This window comes from Ooceraea biroi, chromosome 8 (assembly GCF_003672135.1).
Source record: "Ooceraea biroi isolate clonal line C1 chromosome 8, Obir_v5.4, whole genome shotgun sequence".
Taxonomy (NCBI): domain Eukaryota; kingdom Metazoa; phylum Arthropoda; class Insecta; order Hymenoptera; family Formicidae; genus Ooceraea; species Ooceraea biroi.
In genome coordinates this window covers 4393819-4419679 of record NC_039513.1, presented here as the reverse complement: position 1 = coordinate 4419679, position 25861 = coordinate 4393819, and the positions used below count along the sequence as shown (strand labels likewise).

General features: G+C 36.7%; 2 protein-coding genes across 3 annotated transcripts in view; one reads left to right on the top strand and one right to left on the bottom strand.

Annotated features, from left to right (window-relative positions):
• Positions 1–3: 3 nt before the first annotated feature.
• On the bottom strand, positions 4–4332 carry LOC105285841. The gene is made up of 2 exons (XM_020033798.2): positions 2866–4332; positions 4–2494 (listed from the first exon to the last, which is right to left on the bottom strand). Exons 1-2 carry the CDS (start codon positions 4324–4326, stop codon positions 734–736), a joined length of 3222 nt encoding a protein of 1073 aa, XP_019889357.1. The 5' UTR covers positions 4327–4332; the 3' UTR covers positions 4–733.
• A 9581-nt stretch (positions 4333–13913) lies between these two features.
• The window catches only part of LOC105285836 (scavenger receptor class B member 1), a 32615-nt gene continuing 20667 nt past the window's right edge, over positions 13914–25861 (top strand). Inside the window, exons 1-2 of one of the 2 annotated variants that reach the window (XM_011350348.3) lie at positions 13914–14586; positions 15869–16015. In XM_011350348.3, coding sequence (XP_011348650.1) covers positions 14559–14586; positions 15869–16015 — 175 coding nt within the window. In that variant the 5' untranslated portion in view covers positions 13914–14558. Of the gene's footprint in view, positions 14587–15868; positions 16016–24682; positions 24930–25861 lie in introns of those variants that run through there. The other variant, XM_011350347.2, reaches the window with a different exon arrangement.

Genomic DNA, 25861 nt, shown 5'->3' with positions numbered 1-25861 from the left:
GATATGACTAAATTATAATATTTATTCACATGATCTACAAATTCCTTCAATTCCCAATTTATTAAAATCCATAAACTCTTCAAAAATCTGATATATATTATATTCTTGAAGTTTTATTGTAAATATACCAGAAAGATAATACATGCTATGACATAATGCAAACAAAAAATGCTTTTGAAATTATACTTTTTTTTCTGATTCTGTAATTTAATCATATAAATCTCTAGTTCTCTCAATAATTATTTAATAATCTCTGTCTATTTTACGTGTACATAAGCGTATTGCATATCACGTTCTATAATTATTATAAATTATCACACATCAGACATTTTATGTGCAATTTAGTATGCCAATGAGGCGGTAATAATGTTATAATTGATGAAAAATGTTCCAGGTGTGTTCTCTGACATGTTTTTTTACGTTGTATTATTACAGTTTTTACATGAAACTTTTCTTGGAATAAATGCGTTTGTTGTTTTTCAACAGACTCTGTCGGAAGTTTCGGTTTATACCTACGTATATCGGTCTCGCAGTATTGCACTTTGACTACATAAAATTTCCATCATTCAACGTTTTATTTCTCATCCTGCAATAATTATGTCGATACGCTTCATCTCGCAAAAAATGATTGACGGTATAGCTACTCGGTATAGCTACTCGTTTATAATCACGACTTCTAGGAAAATATTTCTTCGTTTCTTCATTGATGTTTCATTTGGTTAGTCATCCTAATTCAAAATTCGCTGTCCGTAAATTCCGTAGCATCAGTTGTCGTAGCTTCGCTTAATTCAGCATTTTCGGTTGCTTCGTCAGCCTTCTGAATGACGATTACGGGTGGACGATGTGGATGACTCTTGTATGGATCCTGCGACATTTCCGCAGCACGCTTGTCGAACTCCGTGCGACTCTGCTCCCTGATGAAGCTACGCTCGCTGGCACATTCAAGGAATTCTATACCGGGCGCAGGAATGTTACTGGCAAAATCCATCGGTTTGGGGTAATAATCGCACGCTGTTAAATCCGTGATGGAAACTTGCGAGTGACGCGGTTCGAACAGATCAGTCGCGGAGTCAACGAACTCCGTTGAATCATCTTTTAGCCAAACAAGATCTAAGGGTGGCCGAGGTCTCTTCGGGGGTCGCGCTTGGCCAAGATTTAGACGCCACTTAGCGCTCACGAGTGTGTTATTCACATTCTCGGGATTCAATGCGGGCTCTGTATGACGTGACGACAGTTGGCATTCTTCCAGCTGGCTGCCAGTTCCGGTTACAGCTCTTGCAAGACGCTGCAGATACTGCGGATAGGAACTCTCGTCGGGCACCGCAGTCGCTCCGGGAATACGCATGCCAGGATCGTCGATCCTTCCCGGATCTCTTCGCAAGGATCTCGATAAAATCTTTGCAGTTGCGGGGCAAGGCTCAGGTTCCTCGCGAGAGTCTTCTCGATCGAACGTGAAGAGCACCGGCGTGACACGAACGCCAAGTCTCTGATTGGTGTTAATCATCTTCGTGATTGCGTACACGAGAGCGTACACGTTTCTGCAGCACAGAGTGTAAATCGCACCGCGATCCTTCACGAACAACGGCGGACCGATCCAACATGGATCGGCGACGTAGTACGCATTTTTGGCGGCTGATACAGCCAAAGTGATATTATTGCATTCCACAATGATGTTGCGAGCCTCCTCAAAAGCCAGTTTCAAAGCGGCAGTTAACGTCAATCGATTTCGATCATCATAAAGAACGCCACACACGCTTGTGCCGAAATCCACAGTCCAAACATGCGGGAACAACCTGAGAGAGCTTCGTAGGCCAAATCTGTTTGTCGGCTGCGAGCACTCGCGTGCCAGGCTCCTCAGACTTTCTGTATAGTATGTATCTCCGCAGATCACAGCCGAGTCCAGAATAGCCGGGCTCCATCTTGAAGGATGACAGAGATTCTGTATAGCCAACACGGCCACACATATGGCCGTGCGATTCTTACCGGCGCGATCGCCAAATCGGCAATCGTATGCGCCTATCGTGCCCCATATGGAGTAAATCAAACCTGTCACCTCGACCACGTAATTATGCCAAAAACGATCGATCTGTGATGAGGCGGACCTATCGCTGACCTTTCTTTTCTTACGCGCTCTCACGATCGAATGCGTAAAGTTCCAGTGATAGTCCAAGTAGACCCACATGGGATCCTCCTGGAACTTCTCGGATGCTGGTGTGTCGATAGAGTCCACGTGAATCCGATGAAGAAAAAATCCAGTCGTGCCTTCGTGCTGATTAAGACACATGTGTTTCACCATTTGACAGACAGAGGAGAAGATGCACAGGCAAGCGTTGCCGTCGCTTAAAGTCTTCCTGCCTCTTGCATCGCACTGATAGGGATCCAAGTAGTAATAGCAATTGGTCGATCTTGAATACCAGAAGCCGTAACAGCAGTTAGTGAAATGCAATATACCGCTCGTGTACATCTTGAAATGACATTTCAGACACTTCTTTACCTAAATCAATGAATATACAATGGAAACTTTAGAATTATTTATTACAAGCTAGATATCTTGTTTAAGTTTTGTTAACGAAGACTGCGAGAATGTTTGACATAATATAAATGACTTAATTATTAGATAGATTATAAATTGTAAATAAATATGTAAAAATAGCCAGAAAAGAATGTTATGTTAATATTCTTTTATTATTATCTTATTCAATTCTTGCAATACAAAAAAGGAAAAGATGTAGAGAAAAATAAAAAGTTAGATTGTAAAGCAAAATTGTAGCAAACGAGACCTGAATATCAAAACATAATATAATAGAAAGAATTAAAAATAAAGAAAAATTATTTCCTTTCTTCTCCTTTATCTTTGGCACTCACTTTCATGAGAAAGTCGTTTCTACCAGTTCGGGGATTCGTCGTCAGCGTGACCAAGGACGAGGCACAGTCCCGGAGATCAAAGAATCTGTTCATCAATGGAACGTTTCGCAGGATATGCTCCACGTGAAATTTTGGTTCAGAGAATTCCCTATATAAGCTTTCCGCCACTTCGAGGATCTTATCGATAATAGCTGGAAGAGGCGACTGAACGATGTCCCTTTTTACCACAACGGCTAACAGCGCGACGAAGTAACATCGTTTCGCTCGCGGTTCCAGCAGACTATCTCGATCGCGTAAAGCTACCGTTCCATGAATAAAGATCGGTTTCGGAGTTGATTCGATTGGTTTGAAGATCGCTTCAATATCGCGTGTTTCCGATTCTTTCCGGTGGATCTTCGCTAGGGATGTCGTCGGCGCCATCGGTTCGTGAAGGCCTTCGATGTCGCTCCAATCCGGTGCCAATTTACGAGCGTAGGATATGGTAATCGCTCTCACGACGAATCCTGTCTTCTGCGGCGCGTCGATCTCCTTGACGATCAGCTTAAGGAATTCGCTCATATTTCTGGACGTGATCATTCTTAAATTTTTCGTCCCCGTAACCGTCCACCAAGCGAAATAATTGTTGCCCTTCTTCGTGACACCCACGTGTGCGTAATGACAGACGATGATCGCGCCCGTATAGATCTTCGTCTCGAATATCTTGCACAGAGTCATCGCCAAGTTCCATCCCTCCGTGGCATACAGGGTCCCAAAGTGCAGCGGCGCGAATACCGCACGGAATGCGTAATTTGCGATCTCGAATTCCGGTAGCAGTGCGTCGGTCATGTCGCCCACAGAAGTGTCCTCGCTCGCTAACACGCTGTCGAGGGCGTAATCGACGCTGGCCTCGAACAAGCCGCGGAAAGTGCGCTCTGACCAAGATGCGGGATCGTGGATCAACGACCATGCCATGACGCAGAGATCGATGGGGATCGCGACCGACGTGTAATTGCGGAATGTCCTGTCGAGTGTCTCCATCCTCTCCACCGTTGTTTTTCCACGATCATGGTCTGGTTTCAAGGACTCCTTGAACGGTGCCAACGTGGGCGTCGTAATGTAGTTCTCCAAAACGGCTATCTCGAGCATCGAAGCTGAGTAATGGCGCATCGGTGTAAAACCGCGAGATGTAACGTCGCGATGCGGATCTAATTCCGGATCCGAGGTAACCCATTCGACTGATTCGATCAGGGACGACTCTGATTTAGCTGACGGCAGAGTCATCACGTCTTGCATCTCTTTGCTATGCACCGACTCTTCCGCTATCTTCGTGGGACGTTTAACAGCTTTTCTTTGTCTCCGTTTGCGTCTTTTTATTTCCACATGAGTGATGGACATGATATAGAGACGGAAGGGTTTCCTTGTAGTTTCGCCGGCGTTTTCCTTGATCCTGTCGAGCATAGGTTTTAATTCGCGGAATCTCATAAGGCAGCAATAACCTTCCTCATTAGTATTCCCCTTCTCGTCGCAAGGATAAGGATCAAAAAGGTAATATTTGTCATCCGTCGTCCAAAAAGCGTAGGCACAGTTCGTTAGCACCAGTATACCGGTTTGGTTTCTCTCCAAAAATTTCTTGATGACCGTGTCAAGCTGGTCGGAGGGAACAGTCTCAGGATCGGCACGAACAATCTCTTTTAGAACGATATTGTAATTCGTGTCGAGAATATCTACGTTATAAAACGTCCTGTACTCCTTGTATCGCAATTTGCCGATTCGTTGATTGATTTTATTGGAAAGAAGAATCAATTGATTCAGCGTGTTACTGTGAAAGCGATCCGCGTCTCGTGCAATCTTGGCCAAAATGCATAATATAGCCGAGAAATAACAAGGCTTGAAGTGAGAAGACTCGACTCGTGAGCGATCCGTTAGGCTCCAGTTGCCTCGTATTATCTCTGTATTATCATCCACAACCTTGCATCGTAAAATAAAGCGATTGTTTATGAGACGATTCAGTTATTTAAGAGAGCGAGATACAGCTCGCTTCTTAAGTCTTTAATTATATTAAGTTATATAACATCTCTACTCATATAGTAGGAGAAAAATAAGAGATGTAAACTACTTAAGCGGAAACCCTTATCAACATATAACACATATATTTATAGCGCTAGCACAAACATAATTTCTATTTGTGATATTATGCATGAAAATTACTTTAAAGCCGACATCTTCCGGAGATAAAGGATATATTTTTTTATCAGAATCCTTTACGCTAATTATCATCTTTTTCTCGTTTATCTTTCCACCATCATCTTTCTCTTCCGGTAACTAAAAATGAAGTTTTAATTACAGCAACTTGAGAAAAGTATTCTATGAGTTAAAGAATAGTTTAGCAATTCTTTTGCAACAAAACAAAATAATTTAAATATTCGATATGTATCCGCTTACACTTATCAAATTTAAAATTTTATCTTAAATGCAATTTTATATGTATTATATATGTATATATTCAAGATAGGACATGCATTTTTATGCTTTCCTGATTTGGAATCTTGTAATCTAAGAAGATTGAGGAAATATTGTATCTCTATGTTGGATTAATATATATTTTAAATAATCTACAATTACTCTGAATAAACAAATTTTTTAATAAACAAAAGTTTATTAACCTGCAAATCAAGATGAAATTTTGGAAATATTAACTTGAATAAAAGCTTTTCTGCATCACAAAGATTCTTTTTAAAGGCAAGGACTTTCTTCTCGTTCTTTGATACACTTTTTCGCTTTCGCTCGTCGAGACACGTCAGGTGCTTCGTCACTACAACAGGAGTTTTAATTATCGGTCCAACTGGTATCAGTTCTGTTCTGTGAAGACAAGGCAACACCGGTAATTCCGCTAACGTCGCGTATTTCTCCTCTGACTTTCCTCGTTCAAGACATTTTTCGTCAAGCACTTTATCAGTCTCTTCATCTTGAATGTAGCTTTCGTCGATGGCTCTAAGAGGTATTATACGAATCGGCGGCAATCTCGAGTACAAGTATTTCCTAAGAGACAGCTTGATCATCTTGGAGGGTTTCGCATCTTGAGGCAGCGACACGATTGCAGCTAATGCCGGAAGATCGATGACGAGACCATCCCTCTTTTTAACTTCCAGCCTAGAATCAATCGAGAATCTCGATACGAGAGAAGGAATCGACTTGCTTGCCTGTTTTGCTTTCAGTAAAATCAAGAGCGTTCTCTTCGGTGGCATCACATATGGTGGTGGATGGTCATACTTCATCTTCTCCATCACGACTTCCTCATGCAAGCCATTCAGTTCTGTTTCAGTTGGCTCTTCAATTGTCACCGTGGAGGTCAAGAGAGCCAAATTCAGACGATGAGGCGCATCAGGCTGCATGCGTTCCTCTACTTCCAACAATGGGTCCACAAGAGGTTTCTCAAGTTCCTTAAATTTCTTTTCCTTTGCTTCCTCCTCCTCTTCCTCCTCTTCCTCCTCCTCTTCTTCTTCTTCTTCTTCTTCTTCCTCTTCCTCTTCTTCTATTTCTTCTGCAGGCTCCTCAATTTTTTCCACGACGATATCAGGTTTCTTCTCTTCGAGCTTCAACAGATCATCATCGGTTATCGGCAGAAACTTCGTCCGGAATATTTTGATGGTCTGCTCATCCGGGATCACGATCTCCACGGGTGACGCATATTTCCCCGGCTGTATCGCGTCCAGTGTCACGAAATGAAGCGCGAAACTCGAATCGTTGTACTCCAGAACACCGTGAAGCAAATCCACCAACTCATTAAGACCATCTGTCACAGCAAAAGAAGCTGGATGATCTCGAAGGCGCCATCCCTCCGAATCACTGCCGTATGGATTGAACAAAAAGAATTTGCCATCTTCTCTCCAAATGGCATACGTTAATCTTTTATTTTCCAACAGTAATTCAGGGTATCGTTCGAAATAGCGTTCGAGAGCCTCCGCGAGATTAGCCAAGGGATCCGCCTCACCGTTGATAACGTTCGGTTTCGTCCTGAAGAGCGCGTCATACTCAGCCAGTTTCAATCTAGGCGGTAAGTGAGAGACATCCAAATGACTAGGTGCAACTGCTAATTTCCGAGCGACAACCTCTTCCTCCTCCTCTTCTTCTTCTTCTTCTTCGATCTCTTCTTCTTCCTCTTCCTCCTCCTCCTCTTCTTCTTCGCCTAATTCCTCTTCCATTGCTTTCGCCTCTTTTATCTCCGGTCGACCTTGCTCGATCCACGTTATAACCTGCTCGTAAGCCTTATTGCTGACATCGACGATCTGATCCACGTCGATATTTCGCCAGCGAGTCGGATCTTTTAATCTTCTGTACGCCAACGTGGTCAAAGCGGCTATCAATCCTTGTCTGCCGCGTGATCGCGCACGGTACTCCTCACTCAGGCAATTCTTGGTACCACGAAGAAGCAGACGATGAGCGTTTATCATTCTGTATCCCGTGATAAAGTTAACCGGAGCTTTCTGCTGCGCTTTTTCGTCCGTCTCCATTTGCTCGTCGTCTATATCTTTATCCATGAGTGTCTCTTCCATCTCACCTTCATTCTCTTCTTTTTTTATATCTTCGTATTCTTCTTCTTCCTCTTCATCTGCTCTTTTTTCTCTCTTAACTTGCTCTCGCGCGAATAAAAAAGTCACTGGCTCGTCATCCGTCATCATGTACTCTTCCGCGTTCTGCATTATGTCTGGAAATTGCGTGGAAACGTCCGCGAATCTACGCGATTCTGGTCGTGCACGCGGCGTCGTGTCGATCGGCTTCGCTATCGTCGTATCTATCGGCATCGGTGGCGACGGGGCTCGTGGTCTACGGTTCGTACCCTTTTCCCGATAAATCACTTTTTCAAACGGTCCGCCACGCAATGTCATTCCAGTCTTTACATACAGTACCTTAAGCCCGTGTATCAGGAAAGGATCTCTGTCCTTAGTACCGGTATTCTCTAGCACCGTTTCTACGACTTCCTTTACGGTACGATTCATGGTTACACAGGCAGCGTATCTGGCAGAATCAATAGTCGTTTGTTCCGTATCGTTATAACGAATCCTAAAACCCTCGTCGTCGCAAGCAAACGGATCTAGAAAGTAGTATACATTGCCGTGTTTCCAGACCGCATAGAAAATTTTCTTCACCTCAAGTATGCCAATTTCCTGCGTCTCGAAAAACTCGCACAAGCCAGTATCCATATCGAGCTTGCCTCGCTTCTGCGCATGACCTGGTATCACGTTCGCGTCCACCTTTACCTTGGCGGAGTATACTCCAAGTATAATATCGCTCATCAGGTCTTCCAAGCGCAGCTCGAATGCGTCATCCAACTTTTTGCCGAGCACGCGTACCAAGTCAATCAGGTAGATGTTGGAATGATTGAAGATCAAGTCGAGCAATGCAGTCGTCCATTTGTTGGCACCGATTAGCCGGGAGTACACTAACGCAGCAATAGCTATAACTAGATGTCCTTTATTTCGCAGTGTTTTCGGTAGAGCAGGATGATTCAGGTGATATGATCCTTGCACGACGGCCCGATGCTTCCGACGAATTCTGTAACCGCTCGGTCGCCTTTGCGGTCTACCGGGCGTCCTCGCAGCCTCTTCCGGATCATCCGGAGAAACCGCCTCCACGCAGACCACAGCTATTGCGTGAATCACGAAAGGTTCGTTTTGTACGCCGCTTTTTTCGAGGATAATGAACAGCACTTCCGTCAAATCCCTCACGAGGAATAACTTGGCCGTTCCGCTCACTTGGTCGGCTGCAGACACACCGTTTTCCTGTCGCGCTTGACCGTCGAAGATGTTGTAGTATTTTGCATCACGCCATATGGCTATGTTGAGCACGGGTGACGTCAGGATCCCGGCGTCGTATCGCTCGAAGAATAGCTCCAACGCCTTCGCCAGATGAAGCTCTGTCGGATCATGCGACCGGAACTTCCCGGCGTACGCTGGATCATCAATCTTGATTGTCACATTGAACTTCTTCTGGACGAGGAAGTTCTTTTTCAAGTCGAGAATAGTCATTGTTCGACGATCGCCGGTATTCATGTCTTTATATGACTCGCAATAAAAAGTATCACCATCCTCGATGATTTGATCGATGACTGCCTCGTTCCAACCGCGAGACTTGTGAACCGTGGTCGTGGCAAAAGCTGCAATCGCTATAGCGCTTCCCTGTTATTAGAGCTGCAGAATGAGAAGCTGCAAAGCAACATCTAATCAGGTGTACTAAAGTTCGAATACGCACACATGTGTTATTAGCGTAATGTTACGTTAGCGTAGCGATCTTTGATAACTGTGCTTTATAGAATTCCAATGTAAAATAGAAAAATAAAGCAGATAAATTTGGATGGCATCGCAAAATTGTACAATGTAATCTAAATAAAATAATATATCAACAAACAAAATATTGGTTGTGTGTAAATTACATATATAATTACGTTATTCATTTAACTACTAAATTAATTAAAATTAAAGGAAAAACATTTTTCAAAGAATACATAAATGCATCTAAGAGAGCCGCGCAATTAAAACAATTTGAAAAACGTTGTGTTAATATTTAAAAAAATTACTAATGAAGATGTATTTCTTTATTTAATATTCTTACATAAAATTTCTATCATCGATTTACATCAATTGTGATTACCTGATAACCTCTGGATAACGGTGAAAACCTTGGCATATTTAAGTGAGTTAAGCCGGAACGAACGCCGTACTTCACACAAGTAGGTAGTTCCGGCTTGATTTCAGTAAGGGAATACGTATCATTTGGTAAATCAAGCATAACGTTAAGATTCCGATATTCTTCCTCCAGGTCTTCGTCAAACTCATCGCTGCTCGGCACATTGTCTTCAGCCATTTCGACATCCTTCGTGATTTCTCCGACAACATTGATAATCTCGGCTGAAACGATTTCATCGCATTCAGCAAGCTGCCTAATTTTTTGCTTGAATAATTGCGTTTCTTCTCCGTCCAAGTCCAAGACATCTGTCTCTTTTTTTCGTCTCGCATCCATTTCTCGTTTATAATCATAAACTTCTGAAAAAATGCAAGATGTGTTATCTGTGACGAATGATATATGTAGCGTTATTAAAAACGCTTTTGAAAACTTATGTTAAAAAATAACCTATGCCGTCAGCAGCACAAGTAACATTAAATTTGACAATAAATATAAGAAAATGAATGCTTCTTTGTGTTTACATTGCTAATAAATTTTGATGAGTCAAGTTTAATGAATATTTTATGATACTAAAATGCAAATTAAGACGGAGTGTACAATTGCATATTTTATACACGAGAAATTATTGTTTACCAGATTGTCATGACAAAATTATCGAATGATTCGATGTTAAAATATGACTATTGCGATCAGATGATGATGCGTATATTATGTACATTGCATCACAGTAATTTAAAATTAAAAAAAAATAATACGTGATATTGGACATTCAGCATGCACATGATTGCATATCTCATCCATTAGCATGATAAAAATGACATGATAGAAATAAAGTGCTATTTCCTCTTAAATCAATGCAAAACGCACGTAATTTATTCAGAAAATAATTTTCTGAAGATCTGCTAAATCTCATACGAAAAATCTCGATATAACTGGAAAATGGCATAAGTTAAAATTGAATATTCAAAACAGTAACAGTAATAAATAGGTAAGTAATTTATCAAGAGTTTTAGTATTAGTAATTGTTACAAATTTATTTATTAATATACAAATATTATCTATTTATATATTATTAATATATAGTATATACATAGTATAGTAATATATAATATATAATATTAATTTATCCAGATTCTTGCATAGGTAATTCAATTTTACTGTTCCATAAATTACAACTTCTCAATAATTACAGTTTCTCGATAATTACAATCTCTTTGATCATTAATTAATTACCAATGTTTAATTCATATTTCTTCATCATTATGTCTTATCTACAAAAATAATCATGTTGTTATCGATTATAAAAAATGGTATCTTAAAACTGATTAAAATAGTTATTAATTTTGTTCAATAATTCAACGTCAGATTATTCCATTTTCTGTGTGCATATGCATGCGTATGTATGTGCGTCCTTATAATATGTTTGTAATATTCAGAAATATGTATGTAACTCCTAATTTAAATAAAACTCCTAATTTAAATAATTAAAAATATTACAGAAAAAAATTATAAAAGCAGAAAACAAAGAAAACTTCACATAAAAGCAAGTGCATTAAAGTTTGAAAAGTTTTCGAGATAATATGGAATATAGCGACGACGAAGAAAGCTATCGAATGAATGGTCCTTTAAAAAGTAGTGTTTTTGATTGCAAAAAGCAAAAAAGCCAAGCGAGTCAACCTTTAACAATACAACCATTGAGAAAAATTTTCTTGGTCGATACGCTGTTAAAAAGGATTCAACCTTCATTATCTGAAAGAAAATGGATTATTGATCAACGTCAACATCAAGTCGTAGAAAAGCCAAAAGTTCACGGCATCAGAGGTAACTATTTTAATATCTTTCTGTATCTTATTAATAAATCTTATTCAAAGCTTCATGTTTTTTTACAAAATTAACATTGTAGAAAAATCTTATAAACATATAATGTGCTTTCTAACAATACCCTATAGAACTAATTAATCTAAAATTAATGGACCTATAAATTAATAACAATCCAAATACATAATTATATGCTAAGTGCTGAAAAATTAATTATGTGATTACATGGTATCTGTTACGTAACAGAGATTAGCCACTAAAATTTATTATACTACATTGCGCACTTGCATTATTATTAATAATGCTACTTTCTTATTTAAATTTGTCTGAGTCGAGGACTCAAAACAAATCACGTGAATTAAAAGAATAAAAACTTATTGTTAATGATAATGATTAATCAAAAGGGAGGAAAGAAAGAAGAAGAGATATTTCGGAGAACGGAATAAAAAAATCGACGAAAGCAAATTTTGATACGAACGACGAGAATAAACAGAGATGGAAGGAATGGGGAGAAATGGCAGAAAAAGAAAAAGGACTCATAGAAAAGAGGAAACGTAAGCAGAATAAAATTTGGTATAAAAATTCCAAGAAAGTAATAAAAAGAAAAAACAAGGTATATGATTCAGAAGAAGATAACAATCATCACAGCGTACATTCCTCCGACAGCGAAGTGTGCTTAGCAGGCAAGTGTTGTTAAACAAATGCTAAATCTTTATTTAGCTAAAATATTAACGCACTAATTTTTTATAGTACTAATTTATTATAGTACTAATTTATTATTAATATATTATAGCTTATACAGATATACATATTTCATACCTAGTTTCAAAATTCATATGATAAATATTGTTTCAAAATATCTTTTTACAATAAATTAATTCACAGCAATTTTTCCAGGATTAACGCTGAGTGAGTAAAAAGAAAGATGATCAAGAAATATGATAAATCATTCAGTTTATTAACTATAAAAGCAAACTAAATAGATTTTGAATATAAAGAAGTTGATTTAAATTTTACTTAAAAAGAAGCAAATGTGAATTTGTGAAGTACTATTCGAACATATATTTACAATATATAATAAATAAAATGTATGTGTATATCTTTTTATAATTTAAGTTTTTACATACTTTAAACACTAAATTTATATATCTCGTATTATTATAAGATAAAACTTTGTCCAGATTTAAAAAAATGTTACTAGCTGTATGAAACAGAGAGAAAACGTTGTATTTATTATTTTATAAAATAATAATGTCGATGATATATCTCATAGGTTAACGAATAATTATTATACAGAGATATTATTTCAGATATTATTTTAACCCTTAGCTGGCACACTACAGCCAAATCACATAGATGGCACACTGGGGTCCTGTAGGACCCCAGCAGTACATTCATTTGTAACTACTGTAAATAAATATATAATTACTTTCAAACAGTAGGAGATACTTCTAAAGTATTCTTATAGAAGATCCTATAGTAAATTTAAAAAAAAATTGAAGGTTAAGTATACAAAAAATGGATTTTGTCGAAAAAACGTGAAAAATGTCAGTTTTCATTTAAAAATTTGTTATTTTTTCAATTTTTCATATTAAGAGCTAAAATTTTAATGACATACTCTGGAGTCATAACACTATTATAAAAAAATAGTTTGATTTTTTCGGTTTAAAAAAAGGTATTTATTCTGAAGGTTGCATTGGTGATATTTGAATAAAAGTGGTTATGTTTTTTTTTTCAATTTAAGCTGTTTATTTAAGAAGTATTTTAAGTTTACGTACGTTCAAATATTGAAATTTACAGTCGAACTAGGCTGGGGTCTCTCAGAACCCCATGTGCCAGCTAAGGGTTAAACATAAAATTCAAAAATATTATTAATTAGTAAAAGTGCTAAATGGATAAAACATATCCATGTAAAAAGTGATTAATTCATGAGATGTTGTATAAAAAGATATTATACGTTCTCTAATTGTACCATTCATTTGTAACAATTGACAGTTTGACATTGAATGGCGAAGTCTACCATATCATTGAGATTTTTTTCTGACTCTCTTCCATTAAGTCTTAACAATGTCTCATTAGATAATAAAAAATGCATGTCCACATGATGTTGCTTGCTTATAATACGTCATGTACGATGGATCTTCGAAATATTTTTATATTTGATGTAGAACTGTAATATGAACAAGAAATATCGATAAGTGATCTCTTCCACTTTTGTTGGACGAAACTGAAGACCAGAAGATCAGAAGTTAATGTAATACTATCAAAAGTAATCGCAATACATCTTCATAATTTCAGAGCCTCACGAGACAAGAGCCTCAAGGTACAAGAGCCTCAAAGTACAAGATCCTCAAAGGTCACGTAAAGTCAATCAATTTAACTTACTTATATACTGCCCGTAGCAGAATCGAAGATTATGCAACTTGAAACAAGATGTCTATCTCATCAGAAATAATGTCATTGATAAATAATAATTTTACACAGTAAATCGTCATAATTTATTAAATATCAATATTTATACCCATTTCTTACATAATCAGTAACATGTATTATAACGTATTAATACCTTATAAAAATTGATGATTTGCAAATTTCTTTATAAAACTATTATACTGCAATTTAAATTTCTGTGCATTTTAAAGATATTTTCCGCTTTTTGCTGACACAACAAACTAAAACGGTAGAACGATGTAGATTTCTAGATTTAGTGTACTCCATTTTCGCGTTTCGACACAAAGGAAGGTCAAAGTCATTATATTGTTACACACGCTGTAACAGCAAGGTAGACAATCCGTCCAAGAACCGTTGCAAGAATCGTCGACCAGCTCACAGTTAGAAGGAATGAAGATCATAATGGAACGCTCCGCATCCACATTTTTAACCCTCTTCCTAGCGGGTATCGAGGATCACCGAGGGACAGCCTCCGGAGCAGCTCCTCCCACGGATCCGCAATAGATAATAGGTCACTCCTATCATCTTTGAGTTGATCTTGCGTTCTTATCTAGCAGTTGCGGTGCTCGAGTGCTGTTATCGCCGGAAGATTTTATGAGAAGGAGGACCAGCTGCAGCAACCGCACTCAGTGAACGCAAAGACGTTGATGGAGACGTCTATGACGAGGATCGCACAGTTTCCGTTACCTTGTCGTTGCAACATTGTACTGATTTGCGAGCGCGTCGCGATCATATCAGTGTAGTGCACCTGCACGGCCCTCAGAATGGTTAATTACATTAGGATAGCGATCCGTAAGTAGTGCGACTTACATAGAATCGATTGCAATAACAGCAATTTGCATGATTACCGTTTTTCTCAATTTACGTGATCTGTTAGCGCAATATACGTGTAACGTGCGGAAATGAAGAACTATCAGACTTTACTTTCCAGATACATATTGATCAGTTTTTTATCTTTTCTCAGAAATAAGATTTAGATGGCAATAGAGACAAAATTATACATTGCGCAGTTTTTGACGGACAAAATTATAATAAGCGCTCCAGTAATAGTAGACTGTAAATTGGTAATAATAGATCTCGTACATTACAAAATTAATCTCGTAATCTTGATAAATATAATTCAGTCGACAAGTTTTTAGACTGTAAAGCTATAATAATAATAAAGAAATAAACTATTGTAGGTTGCATATTTCGTCGTGCGTTTTATGTAGAATTTACATAAATAATGTAACTATTTTATACCTATCTTCAAGATACGATTTATTTTAGAACGCTTGGATGTGGTTGACTACTTCACATTAGAATTGGACCGTAACTGATTGAAGTCCGTTCGAAACAAGGTTTCTCGTTTTTCATCCCGTCAAAGCCGTTACTTCCTTATGCTCTGTCAGTTTTATTCGCGTTAGAACTTGTCGTTATTTTTCGTGAGGCAGAAGCATCCGCAATTAAATGGTCATTACTCAGTATGAGCATTTTTAATTACATGTTGTAGAAAATAACAGATATAGAGTATAAAATCACACAGTATAATAATTGCTCATAGATTTTATTGTATATTTATGAAAGGTTCTCTTATCGCGATTTATATCAAGGAAAACGGGAAGCACTATTATGTGTAATTTTCTGATCTTATCTTTCGCTGAATTTATATTTTGTTATATATGTTAAAAAAATTGTCTATACGATATACATATAATTCCAAACTTTGAAAAATGGATACGGCAAACTCAATTAATCTAATTAAAGTTTAATTAATATTGTGAATACTGTAAAACAACTACGGATAAATTATGTTTAAATTTCCATGATTGAAGAGTTAAATATAAGATATAAATACCAGATGTTATAAGTATTTCATATGATAAGTACTTGAAGTATATATATGTGTGTGTGTGTGTGTGTGTGTGTGTGTGTGTGTGTGTGTGTGTGTACATATCTGAACATAGATATAAAAACTAAATTTTTCTGCAAATATCTGTTGTGAATATCTTTGTTGTTCGATCATCTAAAACAGATCGTCTAAACCAGTTCCAGAAGATGCAAGGTAAAAAGTCCGAAATTTGCATTCTTCTAGGTGTAGTGGCGATGGAGATGGCGGACACCAGAACAGTAATCAAACAGTGGTGCCAGGAAGAAATCTGGCATGCGAGAAAAGGATTCCAGGAGATTACTACAAACTCGACGAGTCTGCTATCGACTTTTCTATCAACATGGTCAAAATGTAATTTTACTACAAGATCAATAATTGTAACGTAGCACACATATTGCTTCAGACTGCACTGGTCTTCTAATTCGTACATTTTATTTAACGGATCGAAGTATTATTGATTCGTCGCGAATGTTCCGTGAGTCTAGGTATGTAATATGCTCCAAGCATCTGTCTTCTGAAGTCAAACTGCGTAACGTTCAGAGCTGGTTTCTCGTCATTTATGAGTAGTTGATTTATAACAGTAGTTAATATTTTGCGAAACCGGTTGTGTGCTCACATCATGATCCAGTTTCTCAAATCGTATTTTCCGGTTTTATATTTCTATAATATATTCATATTTATTTCATACACATAGCGACCACAGATGTCATTCTAAAATAACGAACTTGTTTGTTTAATAATTTATAATCGTTCAGTGTAGAAACATATTTATTAATTTAACTTTTTCGGCATTTCCGCCGACATTAATCGAACCAGGCTTCTCCTTCTCTTCTCATGAATGATGAAAACAGCTTGTTCTTATGACAGTGTTTTTTTAATTGTCAATATGTCCAACATCTTATCTCCTTCTCTACAAGAATTCAATGATATATTCAATGATATTATAATACCATCAGGAAACTGCCGGCAAATGTGCGATAATTATCGTGCTATCGCACTGCTGATCGGATTAAATGAAAATAAGTTGTTCATAGCTTGAAGCGCACGTCACGCGTAATTACAGTGCATTTATTACAGGAAATGATATGTTTGTCATCAACTAAAGAAGAAAATTATGAACTGAAAAAGTAGAAAAAGTGGGTCAAATTATATATAGATTAGTAAACAAATGAAGAACTCTGTAAGTCATAAACATCATTCAATATTTTTCTCCGCAGTAAGTTCCGGACCATTTCTGATACATTCTTGAATACAATTTTTAAGGGTTTCTTTAAATAAGCTTTTAAAGATAAATTATTCTTTTTTTACCTAAAATTTAATTTCTGTAAATAATATATTATTAGATCAATTGAAAATTTAATAAGTAATGTTGTTGACATTTAACTTTTTTATGTGCAAACAATATATTTACCAGAAATTACACTTTTTGACTTATGAATAATTGCGAGAATAATTACGAACAATTTCAGAAATAAATCGAATGTACATATACAAGAACCTATAATTGTGGAATAGATTTGATATTCCATTCCACTTATACTCGTTATACTGATTACATATGTATAAATAATTATGTGGATAATTTGGTTAACATAAAAACATAAAAATAACTATTAGATACCGAAACGCAACAGAAAGACGATTATTATATAGTACTTTTTGCTAAACTTGACAGTTATACAAAACAAAACAAGACTTTTGTTATACAAAACAAAACAAGACAAAATTGCATCACCATCGGTAAAAAATATACATGGTAATGTCAATAATAATACCATTATATATGATGTACAGCACACACTATAAGGATAAAACGCAAATAAAGATTTTTTTATGATAACGAAAAAACGCAACCTGCGTGGAAAGGACCTGTTCTTAAAAATGAAATGTGTTTTCTGTGCCATGGAATTCTCAATATTGAGAAATTTCAATTTCTTTTAAATCTAACAATTGAATGATTTGATATGTGATTATATACAGGGTGAGGCACCTAAAACAGGCCACCTGAATATCTCGGCTGTTATTGGTGATAGAAAAAAATGTCTCAGACTAAACTTGCATGGTTTCGAGGGACACATAATTTGTTCTAAATAGTTTTCTATTAGGTGGACGCGTAGAGGTCATATGAAGGTCAACTTGGTTTTTTTAAATGGTATGATATGTTGTTTTACTTACCATCTAGTAGAGCGTTTGAAGATGCGCATTGATCTACGGGTCAAAATCATTCAAGGTCACTGAAGGCTAAAATTTCTAAGTGCTAGAACTTTTTCATTTCTGAGTTTACAGTATTTTCAATAGCAGAGAGATCTCTAGGCAATATAAAAAATATAGATATCAACAACTCAGAACTTCTCGGAAAAGAAAAAAATGTCTAAGGGCTAGAACTTTTTCATTTCTGAATTTACGGTATTTTCAATAGCAGAGAACTCTTAGGCAATATAAAAAATAATGATAACAACAACTCAGAACTTCTCAAAAAAGAAAAAATTTCTAAGGGCTAGAACTTTTTAATTTCTGAATTTACGGTATTTTCAATAGCAGGGAACTCTCTAGGCAATATAAGAAATAATGATATGAACAACTCAGAACTTCTCGGAAAAGAAAAAATTTCGAAGGACTAGAACTTTTTCATTTCTGAATTTATGGTATTTTCAATAGCAGAGAACTCTAGGCAATATAAAAAATAATGATAACAACAACTCAGAACTTCGCGGAAAAAGAAAAAATTTCTAAGAGCTAGAACTTTTCATTTCTGAGTTTACAGTATTTTTAATAGCAGAGAACTCTAGGTAATATAAAGTAAATTATTTTCCCTTGCAGTTGGCCTTCATTGACCTTGAATGATTTTGACCCGTAGATCAATGTGCGCATCTTCAAACGCTCTACTAGATGGTACGTAAAAAAACATATCATACCATTTAAAAAAACCAAGTTGACCTTCATATGACCTCTACGCATCCACCTAATAAAAAACTATTTAGGACAAATTATGTGTCCCTCGAAACCATGCAAGTTTGGTCTAACACATTTTTTTCTATCACCATTAACAGCCGAGATATTCAGGTGGCCTGTTTTAGGTGCCTCACCCTGTATGTCTCTGATTGACATCAATAATGAATAAGAAATGACTGAGGAAGTCAATTATGCAAACATTTTCAAACATGTTAAATACGTTTTGTATTACTTGGAGAACATACTAAGTTCTATGCCATGATAGAGTGCCGTGAGCAATATTCGATATTTATCTGCATTGACACTCAAACGATCGAAACTAATCATAATTGATAAATTGCTCTTGCCTATTCCGTTTCCTCGGGATATTGAAATCGAATACGCGAATAAAATAGTATAGTGACACAATCGCTTACAATCGTTATATCTAATGTGATGGCTAGAATGACTGAATATTTATCCATTATCTACACATAGATTAAGTATTATTGGATTTGCGATTCATTCTAAACGTCTTTTTCTAGAGATAATTGATTTTAAATAACAGAGAATCAAGCAATGTGTCAATCTATTCTTCTTTTTTTTAAATAAAGCTAGAGCGAACTTGAAAAATAGAGTAGAGATAAAAAAATTTAAGGATTTAGTTAAAAAAGTATTTTGAATACGCTCCACTTCCATAAATATAGTTTCAATTATGATGCATATTTTTATCTAGATATTGTATATTTTTAACTTCTATTAAAAAGATTTTTAGTTGCTTCGAAAAAAATGCAATGTGCTGCGACCCTGAATCTGCGAATCTGAAAACAACAAAAAACTTCTACCCGAATAACTTTGAGATCAATATCCACAACGATCGAGAACTGGTTGCAAACCGACAAGTCTTGCTGGTGGAATCCACCAATGTTAATTCTTTTTCTTTTTAAGTATTGACGTCATACCCTTACCCGCTCCTTTTCCCTCCGTTTGTTCTTTCTTGCTCGCGATTTTACGCGTTTTTCGACCCGAAAACTTTTCGTGAATATGTAAAAATTTAGTTGTAGATATCAGCCAGTGTTAAGAAATGAAAGGAACGAACATAAAACTGATTACAGTTTTCTTTTATTAGAACTGCCAAAAATATACTGCAAAAAAGCAGAAAAATATAATATAGAAAAACAAATAGCATTGTGATGTAGAAATACGGATTTCTTTATAATAAAACATACACACACAAATAAGTTGAAATTATAAGACGTTTAAAGTTAAACTGCAAATTTAAATTTTGAATAATATGAAAATTAATTCTGATACGTAGAAATTTTTACGATCCAAAGAACATGTTCTGAATCAAAGGTCAAAGCGCGAGAATCAAAGTTCGTATTTCTTTCACTGTTGCATCAAGTAGAAGTTTAATGCCAATGCGATGCTGCGTGTTTACAAAAATATTCGTATGTGAGTTCCAACATAATCATGCATTTTAATACCCCAATATTTTATTTAAATGATGAAGCTTTGAGAGAATAAAAATTACAGGAGCCGGCAGACCAGCCGGAGTTGCTATAAATAAAAGAATCATCTAATCCTTTCTTTTCACAGAAAATCTTGTTTGGAGTACTAAATCTCACGGAATTATTATTTTCGTTTCTTGCGTGATAAATCGCAGATATACGATATAAAATAATGGAAGAATGTTTACGCGTTTCGATAATTCTGCCTGTCACAAAACATCATTAGTAACAATACATCTTTTGATTGCAACATAAAGATAAGTTAGCATTGTTAATGAATAATTCAAACTAAAAAAGAGCGAACAACACAACACAATCAAAAAAGAGCAAAAAACATAATTAAATTTGTGTAAACTATTGTCTGCAATCGCGTCAGACTCACGTCATACTGTGCCTTATAATTATTTATACGCGCGAGTGTTTTTTTGATCACCATCACAATCTGCCTCGCATCGGAATCGAAGATGAAATGCAGAAATTCCAATGCGATACCACGTACGAAATGTTACAGGCTGTAGATATGTGCGTTGTAGAAGCGATGCTAATTAAGAGACAAAATTGGCAAACCTCAACAGAATATTTTAATAGATATGAATTGTACACTTTGTGTTGACTACATTTAAATCTTTTGTTATCTTTTTGACCAAAATATTGTATTGTCACTTTACTAAAACATTAACAAACGAACGTTAAGTTATTAATTGTACATTAAAATCTTTTGCATGATATTTGATACGTTTTTGTAATTGCTATTGCATATTACAATCATTGCATCTCATATATTGTTTATCTATTATTTGCAAATTTCTATTATTTAATATAATTCTATAATTTCTATTATTTGCAAAAAATTGATGCTCAGAATCTTAAAACATTATTTGCGGAGAAAATAATTTTCGTACGACAAAGATGAACTATGGAATGCGGATGTGGTTTTGCTGAATGTCCACTACCATAGCTGCAATTACCTAAAGACCTTTAGAGTAACTCTTGTACTATTGTGTTAAATCATTTTTTGCGTTTTATTTAAGTAGACATGAATCTTTTCAAAAACATCGAGACAAGAGAATGGAAATTATCGAGATAACTTGAAAAGCCAAATCAGCAACGCGAGATTATGTTGTTAATCGATATCGGCGATGCCATAGAAATCAAATGAGCGAATAATCGTAAATCCACTATCATGGTAATGCCAAGTCCGACCGGTGCGCTATGGCCGCATTAAAGCTTCGTTGATTACGAACATTTCGATACGGGGTTAACGGGACGTCGAAAGTCGAAATTACACGTATGTACGCTCCATGGTGCTCATCGTATCATCGTAACTTGCGACAGAGTGTGTTAAATAATTATCCTCTAAAGGGGAGGATACCGATTGGTATTACAGGAACAATCTTTAGAGGGAATATAAGATTTAATTAAAAACTCAACATTAAACACTGTCGCGATATTAAGAGAAAGTACGTGCAGAGAAATTCAAATAATCAATTAAATTAATAAAAAGCATCAGGTTTCCCTTATTCCTGCCCAAATAAGTATTAATTTAATATAATTCTGTATTTTTTTCTTTTAATTACTCCTTTTTTTTAATCACATAACAGGAATTTTATATCGAGATGTAACTGTCACTTTCTCTTACATTTTCTTTTGTATTAAACATGCTTCATTAAAAGTAAGAATCATTTCGCGACGAACACTACGTGTTTACGTGTTCTCTAAAAAATATAATATTATCTGCCGAGATTCGATACATCAATTTCATGTGATTCGCTTATCTATCAAATGTCATTAGTGATTTATCGCCATTAGTCAGCTTATAATTTATATCCATATGCACGACTGTCAAACGTAAGTAGGCAATAATTTACACAAATTGTGAAAAAAATACTTCCGTTCAAAATGTCGGAAAGCTAGCAGCCAGAAGAACCGGAAATATCTCGTATAACAATTTATTTGAATCTCGTAGCCCTGAGCACAAGGCTGTTGTCTGAGGAAAGTAATCAAGACAGCCCGCCGCAAATCTGCGCATTTATTTGATAGTAGATATTTACGTTCACAGCAAAACACGTGGACACGTTTCAGGTATATTAGAATTGCTAAAAAATTTAGGATAAATTATTTTGTTTTGTCCAATTTAATTTAAAGAATTCTATATTTATTTATTATAATTTATCTAAACTTTATTGATTCTCAGAAAAGAAAGATTAAATAATAATCCTACAAATAGTTTTTTGAAGTTTAAGCAACGTTTGAAGAATTAATCAAATTCTGATGACAATGAGTAATTACGAGGTGAATAGAAGTAATTTGGATTACTAGGAATTTCTACTAAGTATATATAATAGAGCAAGTAGGTAATTACTGTTCGTGCGTAAGTAGAGAATTATAAATGCAATATGGGCGGTGAATAGGTTTTTGATCTACATCCGGGATTCTCTGGCATGCGAATCAATGGGTGTTACCAACGTTGCCATTACCTGTGACGACTGACTACTGGATCATGAAAAAATCGTGGCTTTCCGTAGTCATAGCACGTGTTTAATGACGTCGGTTCGCTCGAACTTACGGGACCAAGATTGGCAAGGACGTAGACATACGCACTGAGAAAAATTTTCATCGGATAAACCGATTACATAGTAACAAACGGATATATCCGATTAAAGTGCATAAAAGACAAAGGAAAATGATCGGACATATCCGATGAAGGTAATCGGAAAACAAAATTAACAATCGGAAAACTATTTAATCGGTTTATCCGATGAAAAATTTGTCTCAGTGCGTGAATCCTGCGTGTTGCGTTTGCATTTACCTTACGCTGGCAGTATGGAACAGGCCAACGTTAGTATGAATGCTTTTTGCCGTCAATTCAAGCGCAATCGATTTAATCGATCGTGTCTTGATTATTACGTATCTTCTCTTTTTTCTTCGAGTGACTTTGCCGGGATTGTTTTTCTCGCATAGAAACCCGGCATATGCGGAAACGTAGGTTTAATACGTACTTTCGTGATATCCGCTCACGCGGCGAATGATTGAAATTACATAATGAATGCTATCGGAAAATTACGATTGCGCTTCTTGCACGATTACATCGTGAACCCCTAGAATTTTCTTGCCCTTAGTTGCCGCAAAATCTGTTTAACTGACAAAAAAACATTAGTAATAAGCGATGCGATCACAGTAAATTGGTGCATCTGATGCAAAAGCATGATAGAATAATATTTAGCTATTTGTAGACATCCTGTTTGTACATTTTAAACAACAAACATCTTGCAATAAAAAAACTACAACGTATAAACACATAATTATATAATTAAATATTACGTTATCAAAAAATTATTCGTGAACATTATACACGTTATAAATGGAATTACAAGATGAATCAAATTTTAAATTAATCACTAACCCTGACATTTTAAAATTCTTTAGTGCGTCATTGTTTGTTCACCAGAAAACAGTATTGTAGTTTCTCGAAAGTGCGAATTCTCAAGATTTCCCCCGATCTCACATGCGCCCATATAATCGCAGTAACTTTATACCTTGTCCTCTGCTTTCTGATTTACGGCGTTCAGCGCGGCATTTTCTCTCGTAAAATCATCTCATAAAAATGTCTCAGATTAAACATGTGCAACATGCACAGTCCCGACATCACGAGGAATAAGGATTCTGGCGATCGTGTATCACAAGATATAATCGTGCTGCAAAAGATTAATAGGGACCAGTATCCCGCTCTGAAACAAGCGTTTCTCAACCGCTGAATCAACCGAGAACGACCTTGAGACCGTCTTCGAAACCGAGGAAGCCGGAGATCCCCGAGATTGCTCACGGTGGACAAGTTTCACGATTTCCTCGGAACTCACGGTGGGACGGCAACTTCATGGCAACTTCCATTGGCCGGCGTTCCACGTGCTCGCCAACCGCCACCGCTGCGACAACCGGCGACGAGTCACTCCATCATGGTGGGAGCGATGTATTTTTCAAATCGATACCGATCCGTGTTCTCTCGCCACTCTTGCACCGAACCGTGCACGCACCGCATCCGGGGAACGCAGTAACACACCGCGGATGGAAGGTGGACAAAAATCCTGAAAGATCACTCGAGTACTGCTCTCAGAGAAGTTTCCGATTCTTCTCGAACAAGCTTGATTACTTAAACGAAACGCACGCTTTCCGAGGGAATCCGAGAACATTCGAAGTTGATCGGAGAGGCCAATTTGCAAGGATCGAAGGAACATCCGAGAACGATCGGAGGAATATCCGTACGATCGGTTGGTCACTCGAAAGCGCGGAGAAAGTGAAGGGCTGAAGTTCGGATGGAGAGCCCGCTGATCGGCGGTGTCGAAATCGCGTACGATCGGTGGTGCTCGCACGTTGGAAATTATATAACATTATAACGTGCAACGTGCGTGTCGACTCGAACTGTAATCGGTTATTGTGCTACGCGTCGGAGTGAAGACCTATCATCGTCGGCCGCAATTTGAAATTACTACTGAATCGTCGGCGATAAACGCCAACGCGCACCGCTGCGGTGAAAAGGATCTAAACGATTTAATCTAAACGCTTCTTCGAGTACTCTCGAGAGAGACTAAATTGTGATAAAAAAATGAAAGACCTAATGATAATCTGGAACAGTCTGTCGGGCCGTCAGAATTACTCACCGACGAACAACAATCCTAATCATCCCGATCGGCCGGACGAGCAGGATATCGAAGTGAAGACATCGCGAATGCCAAGCAATATTCAGAGGAAATCCTCAGTGGTGGTGAATAGATTCTTTAACGCCGCTTTACCAGTGCACACGAACGGCAGACGGAAATGGCCAAAGAGTAAGTAAGAGGAAGTTTCACCGAGGGAAGCTTTCAGGGTCGGTACGATTGAACTATGCGGCTTTGTTGCTTGATCGAAGACAAATCAAGGCAACATGTGTTCATCAAGGCTACGCGAGCTACATAAATGTAAATAGAAATGCAATTCCTTGTGCAAAACGAAAGAATGATCCAAATAAACGTGATTGAATTTAACGCGCGTTTTTGCAAACTCTTGCGAATCCCATAAACGTAAGATTCGTTTCTCGACCGCGAATGCTGCTGTGTGAAAACCGGTTTTTCTGAAGGAATTTCTAACGTTCATTCAACAAGATCCATTTTTTTCTTATGAGAACCGTATGAAAATACGATCACTCCAAATCTGCCAAAAAGTAAATAAGAAAGTTTTAAAAATTAATGTAAAACGTGTGTTATTCCTCTAGACAATATCTTAGACATAGTCTCTTCAACTTTAAAGAATAAATCGATTTGGAAAGAATCGTTATGCATTTACAACCGCTCAATCTTTAAATCGAGTCGACTGCTTCGCGAAAGATTAAGATTCATAAATTGTGTACAAGATAAATGCAATGTAAATACATAAAATCTTTTAACATGAAATCAAAATAGCAAACCAGTATCAAAGTATATATTTATTATAATTTACATCACATTAGGATAATTAAAATAATTTCTTATGCTAGATATCTCTCTCTCTCTCTCTCTCTCTCTTTCTCTCACTGAGGATATTAAAACATGCAAATACATGGCATGTTTCGGTCTCCATCAGATCATCTTTAACGGCTCAAGAAACTTGCACGCATTAAAGACAATGCGTACAAGTTTCCCGAACCACTGAAGGCAATTCAAGTGTTTAATAAGACGTTCTCTATTACGATCATGTATGGATGTCGCTAATTGCAATTCGAAAACTACATTCATGATGATAATAA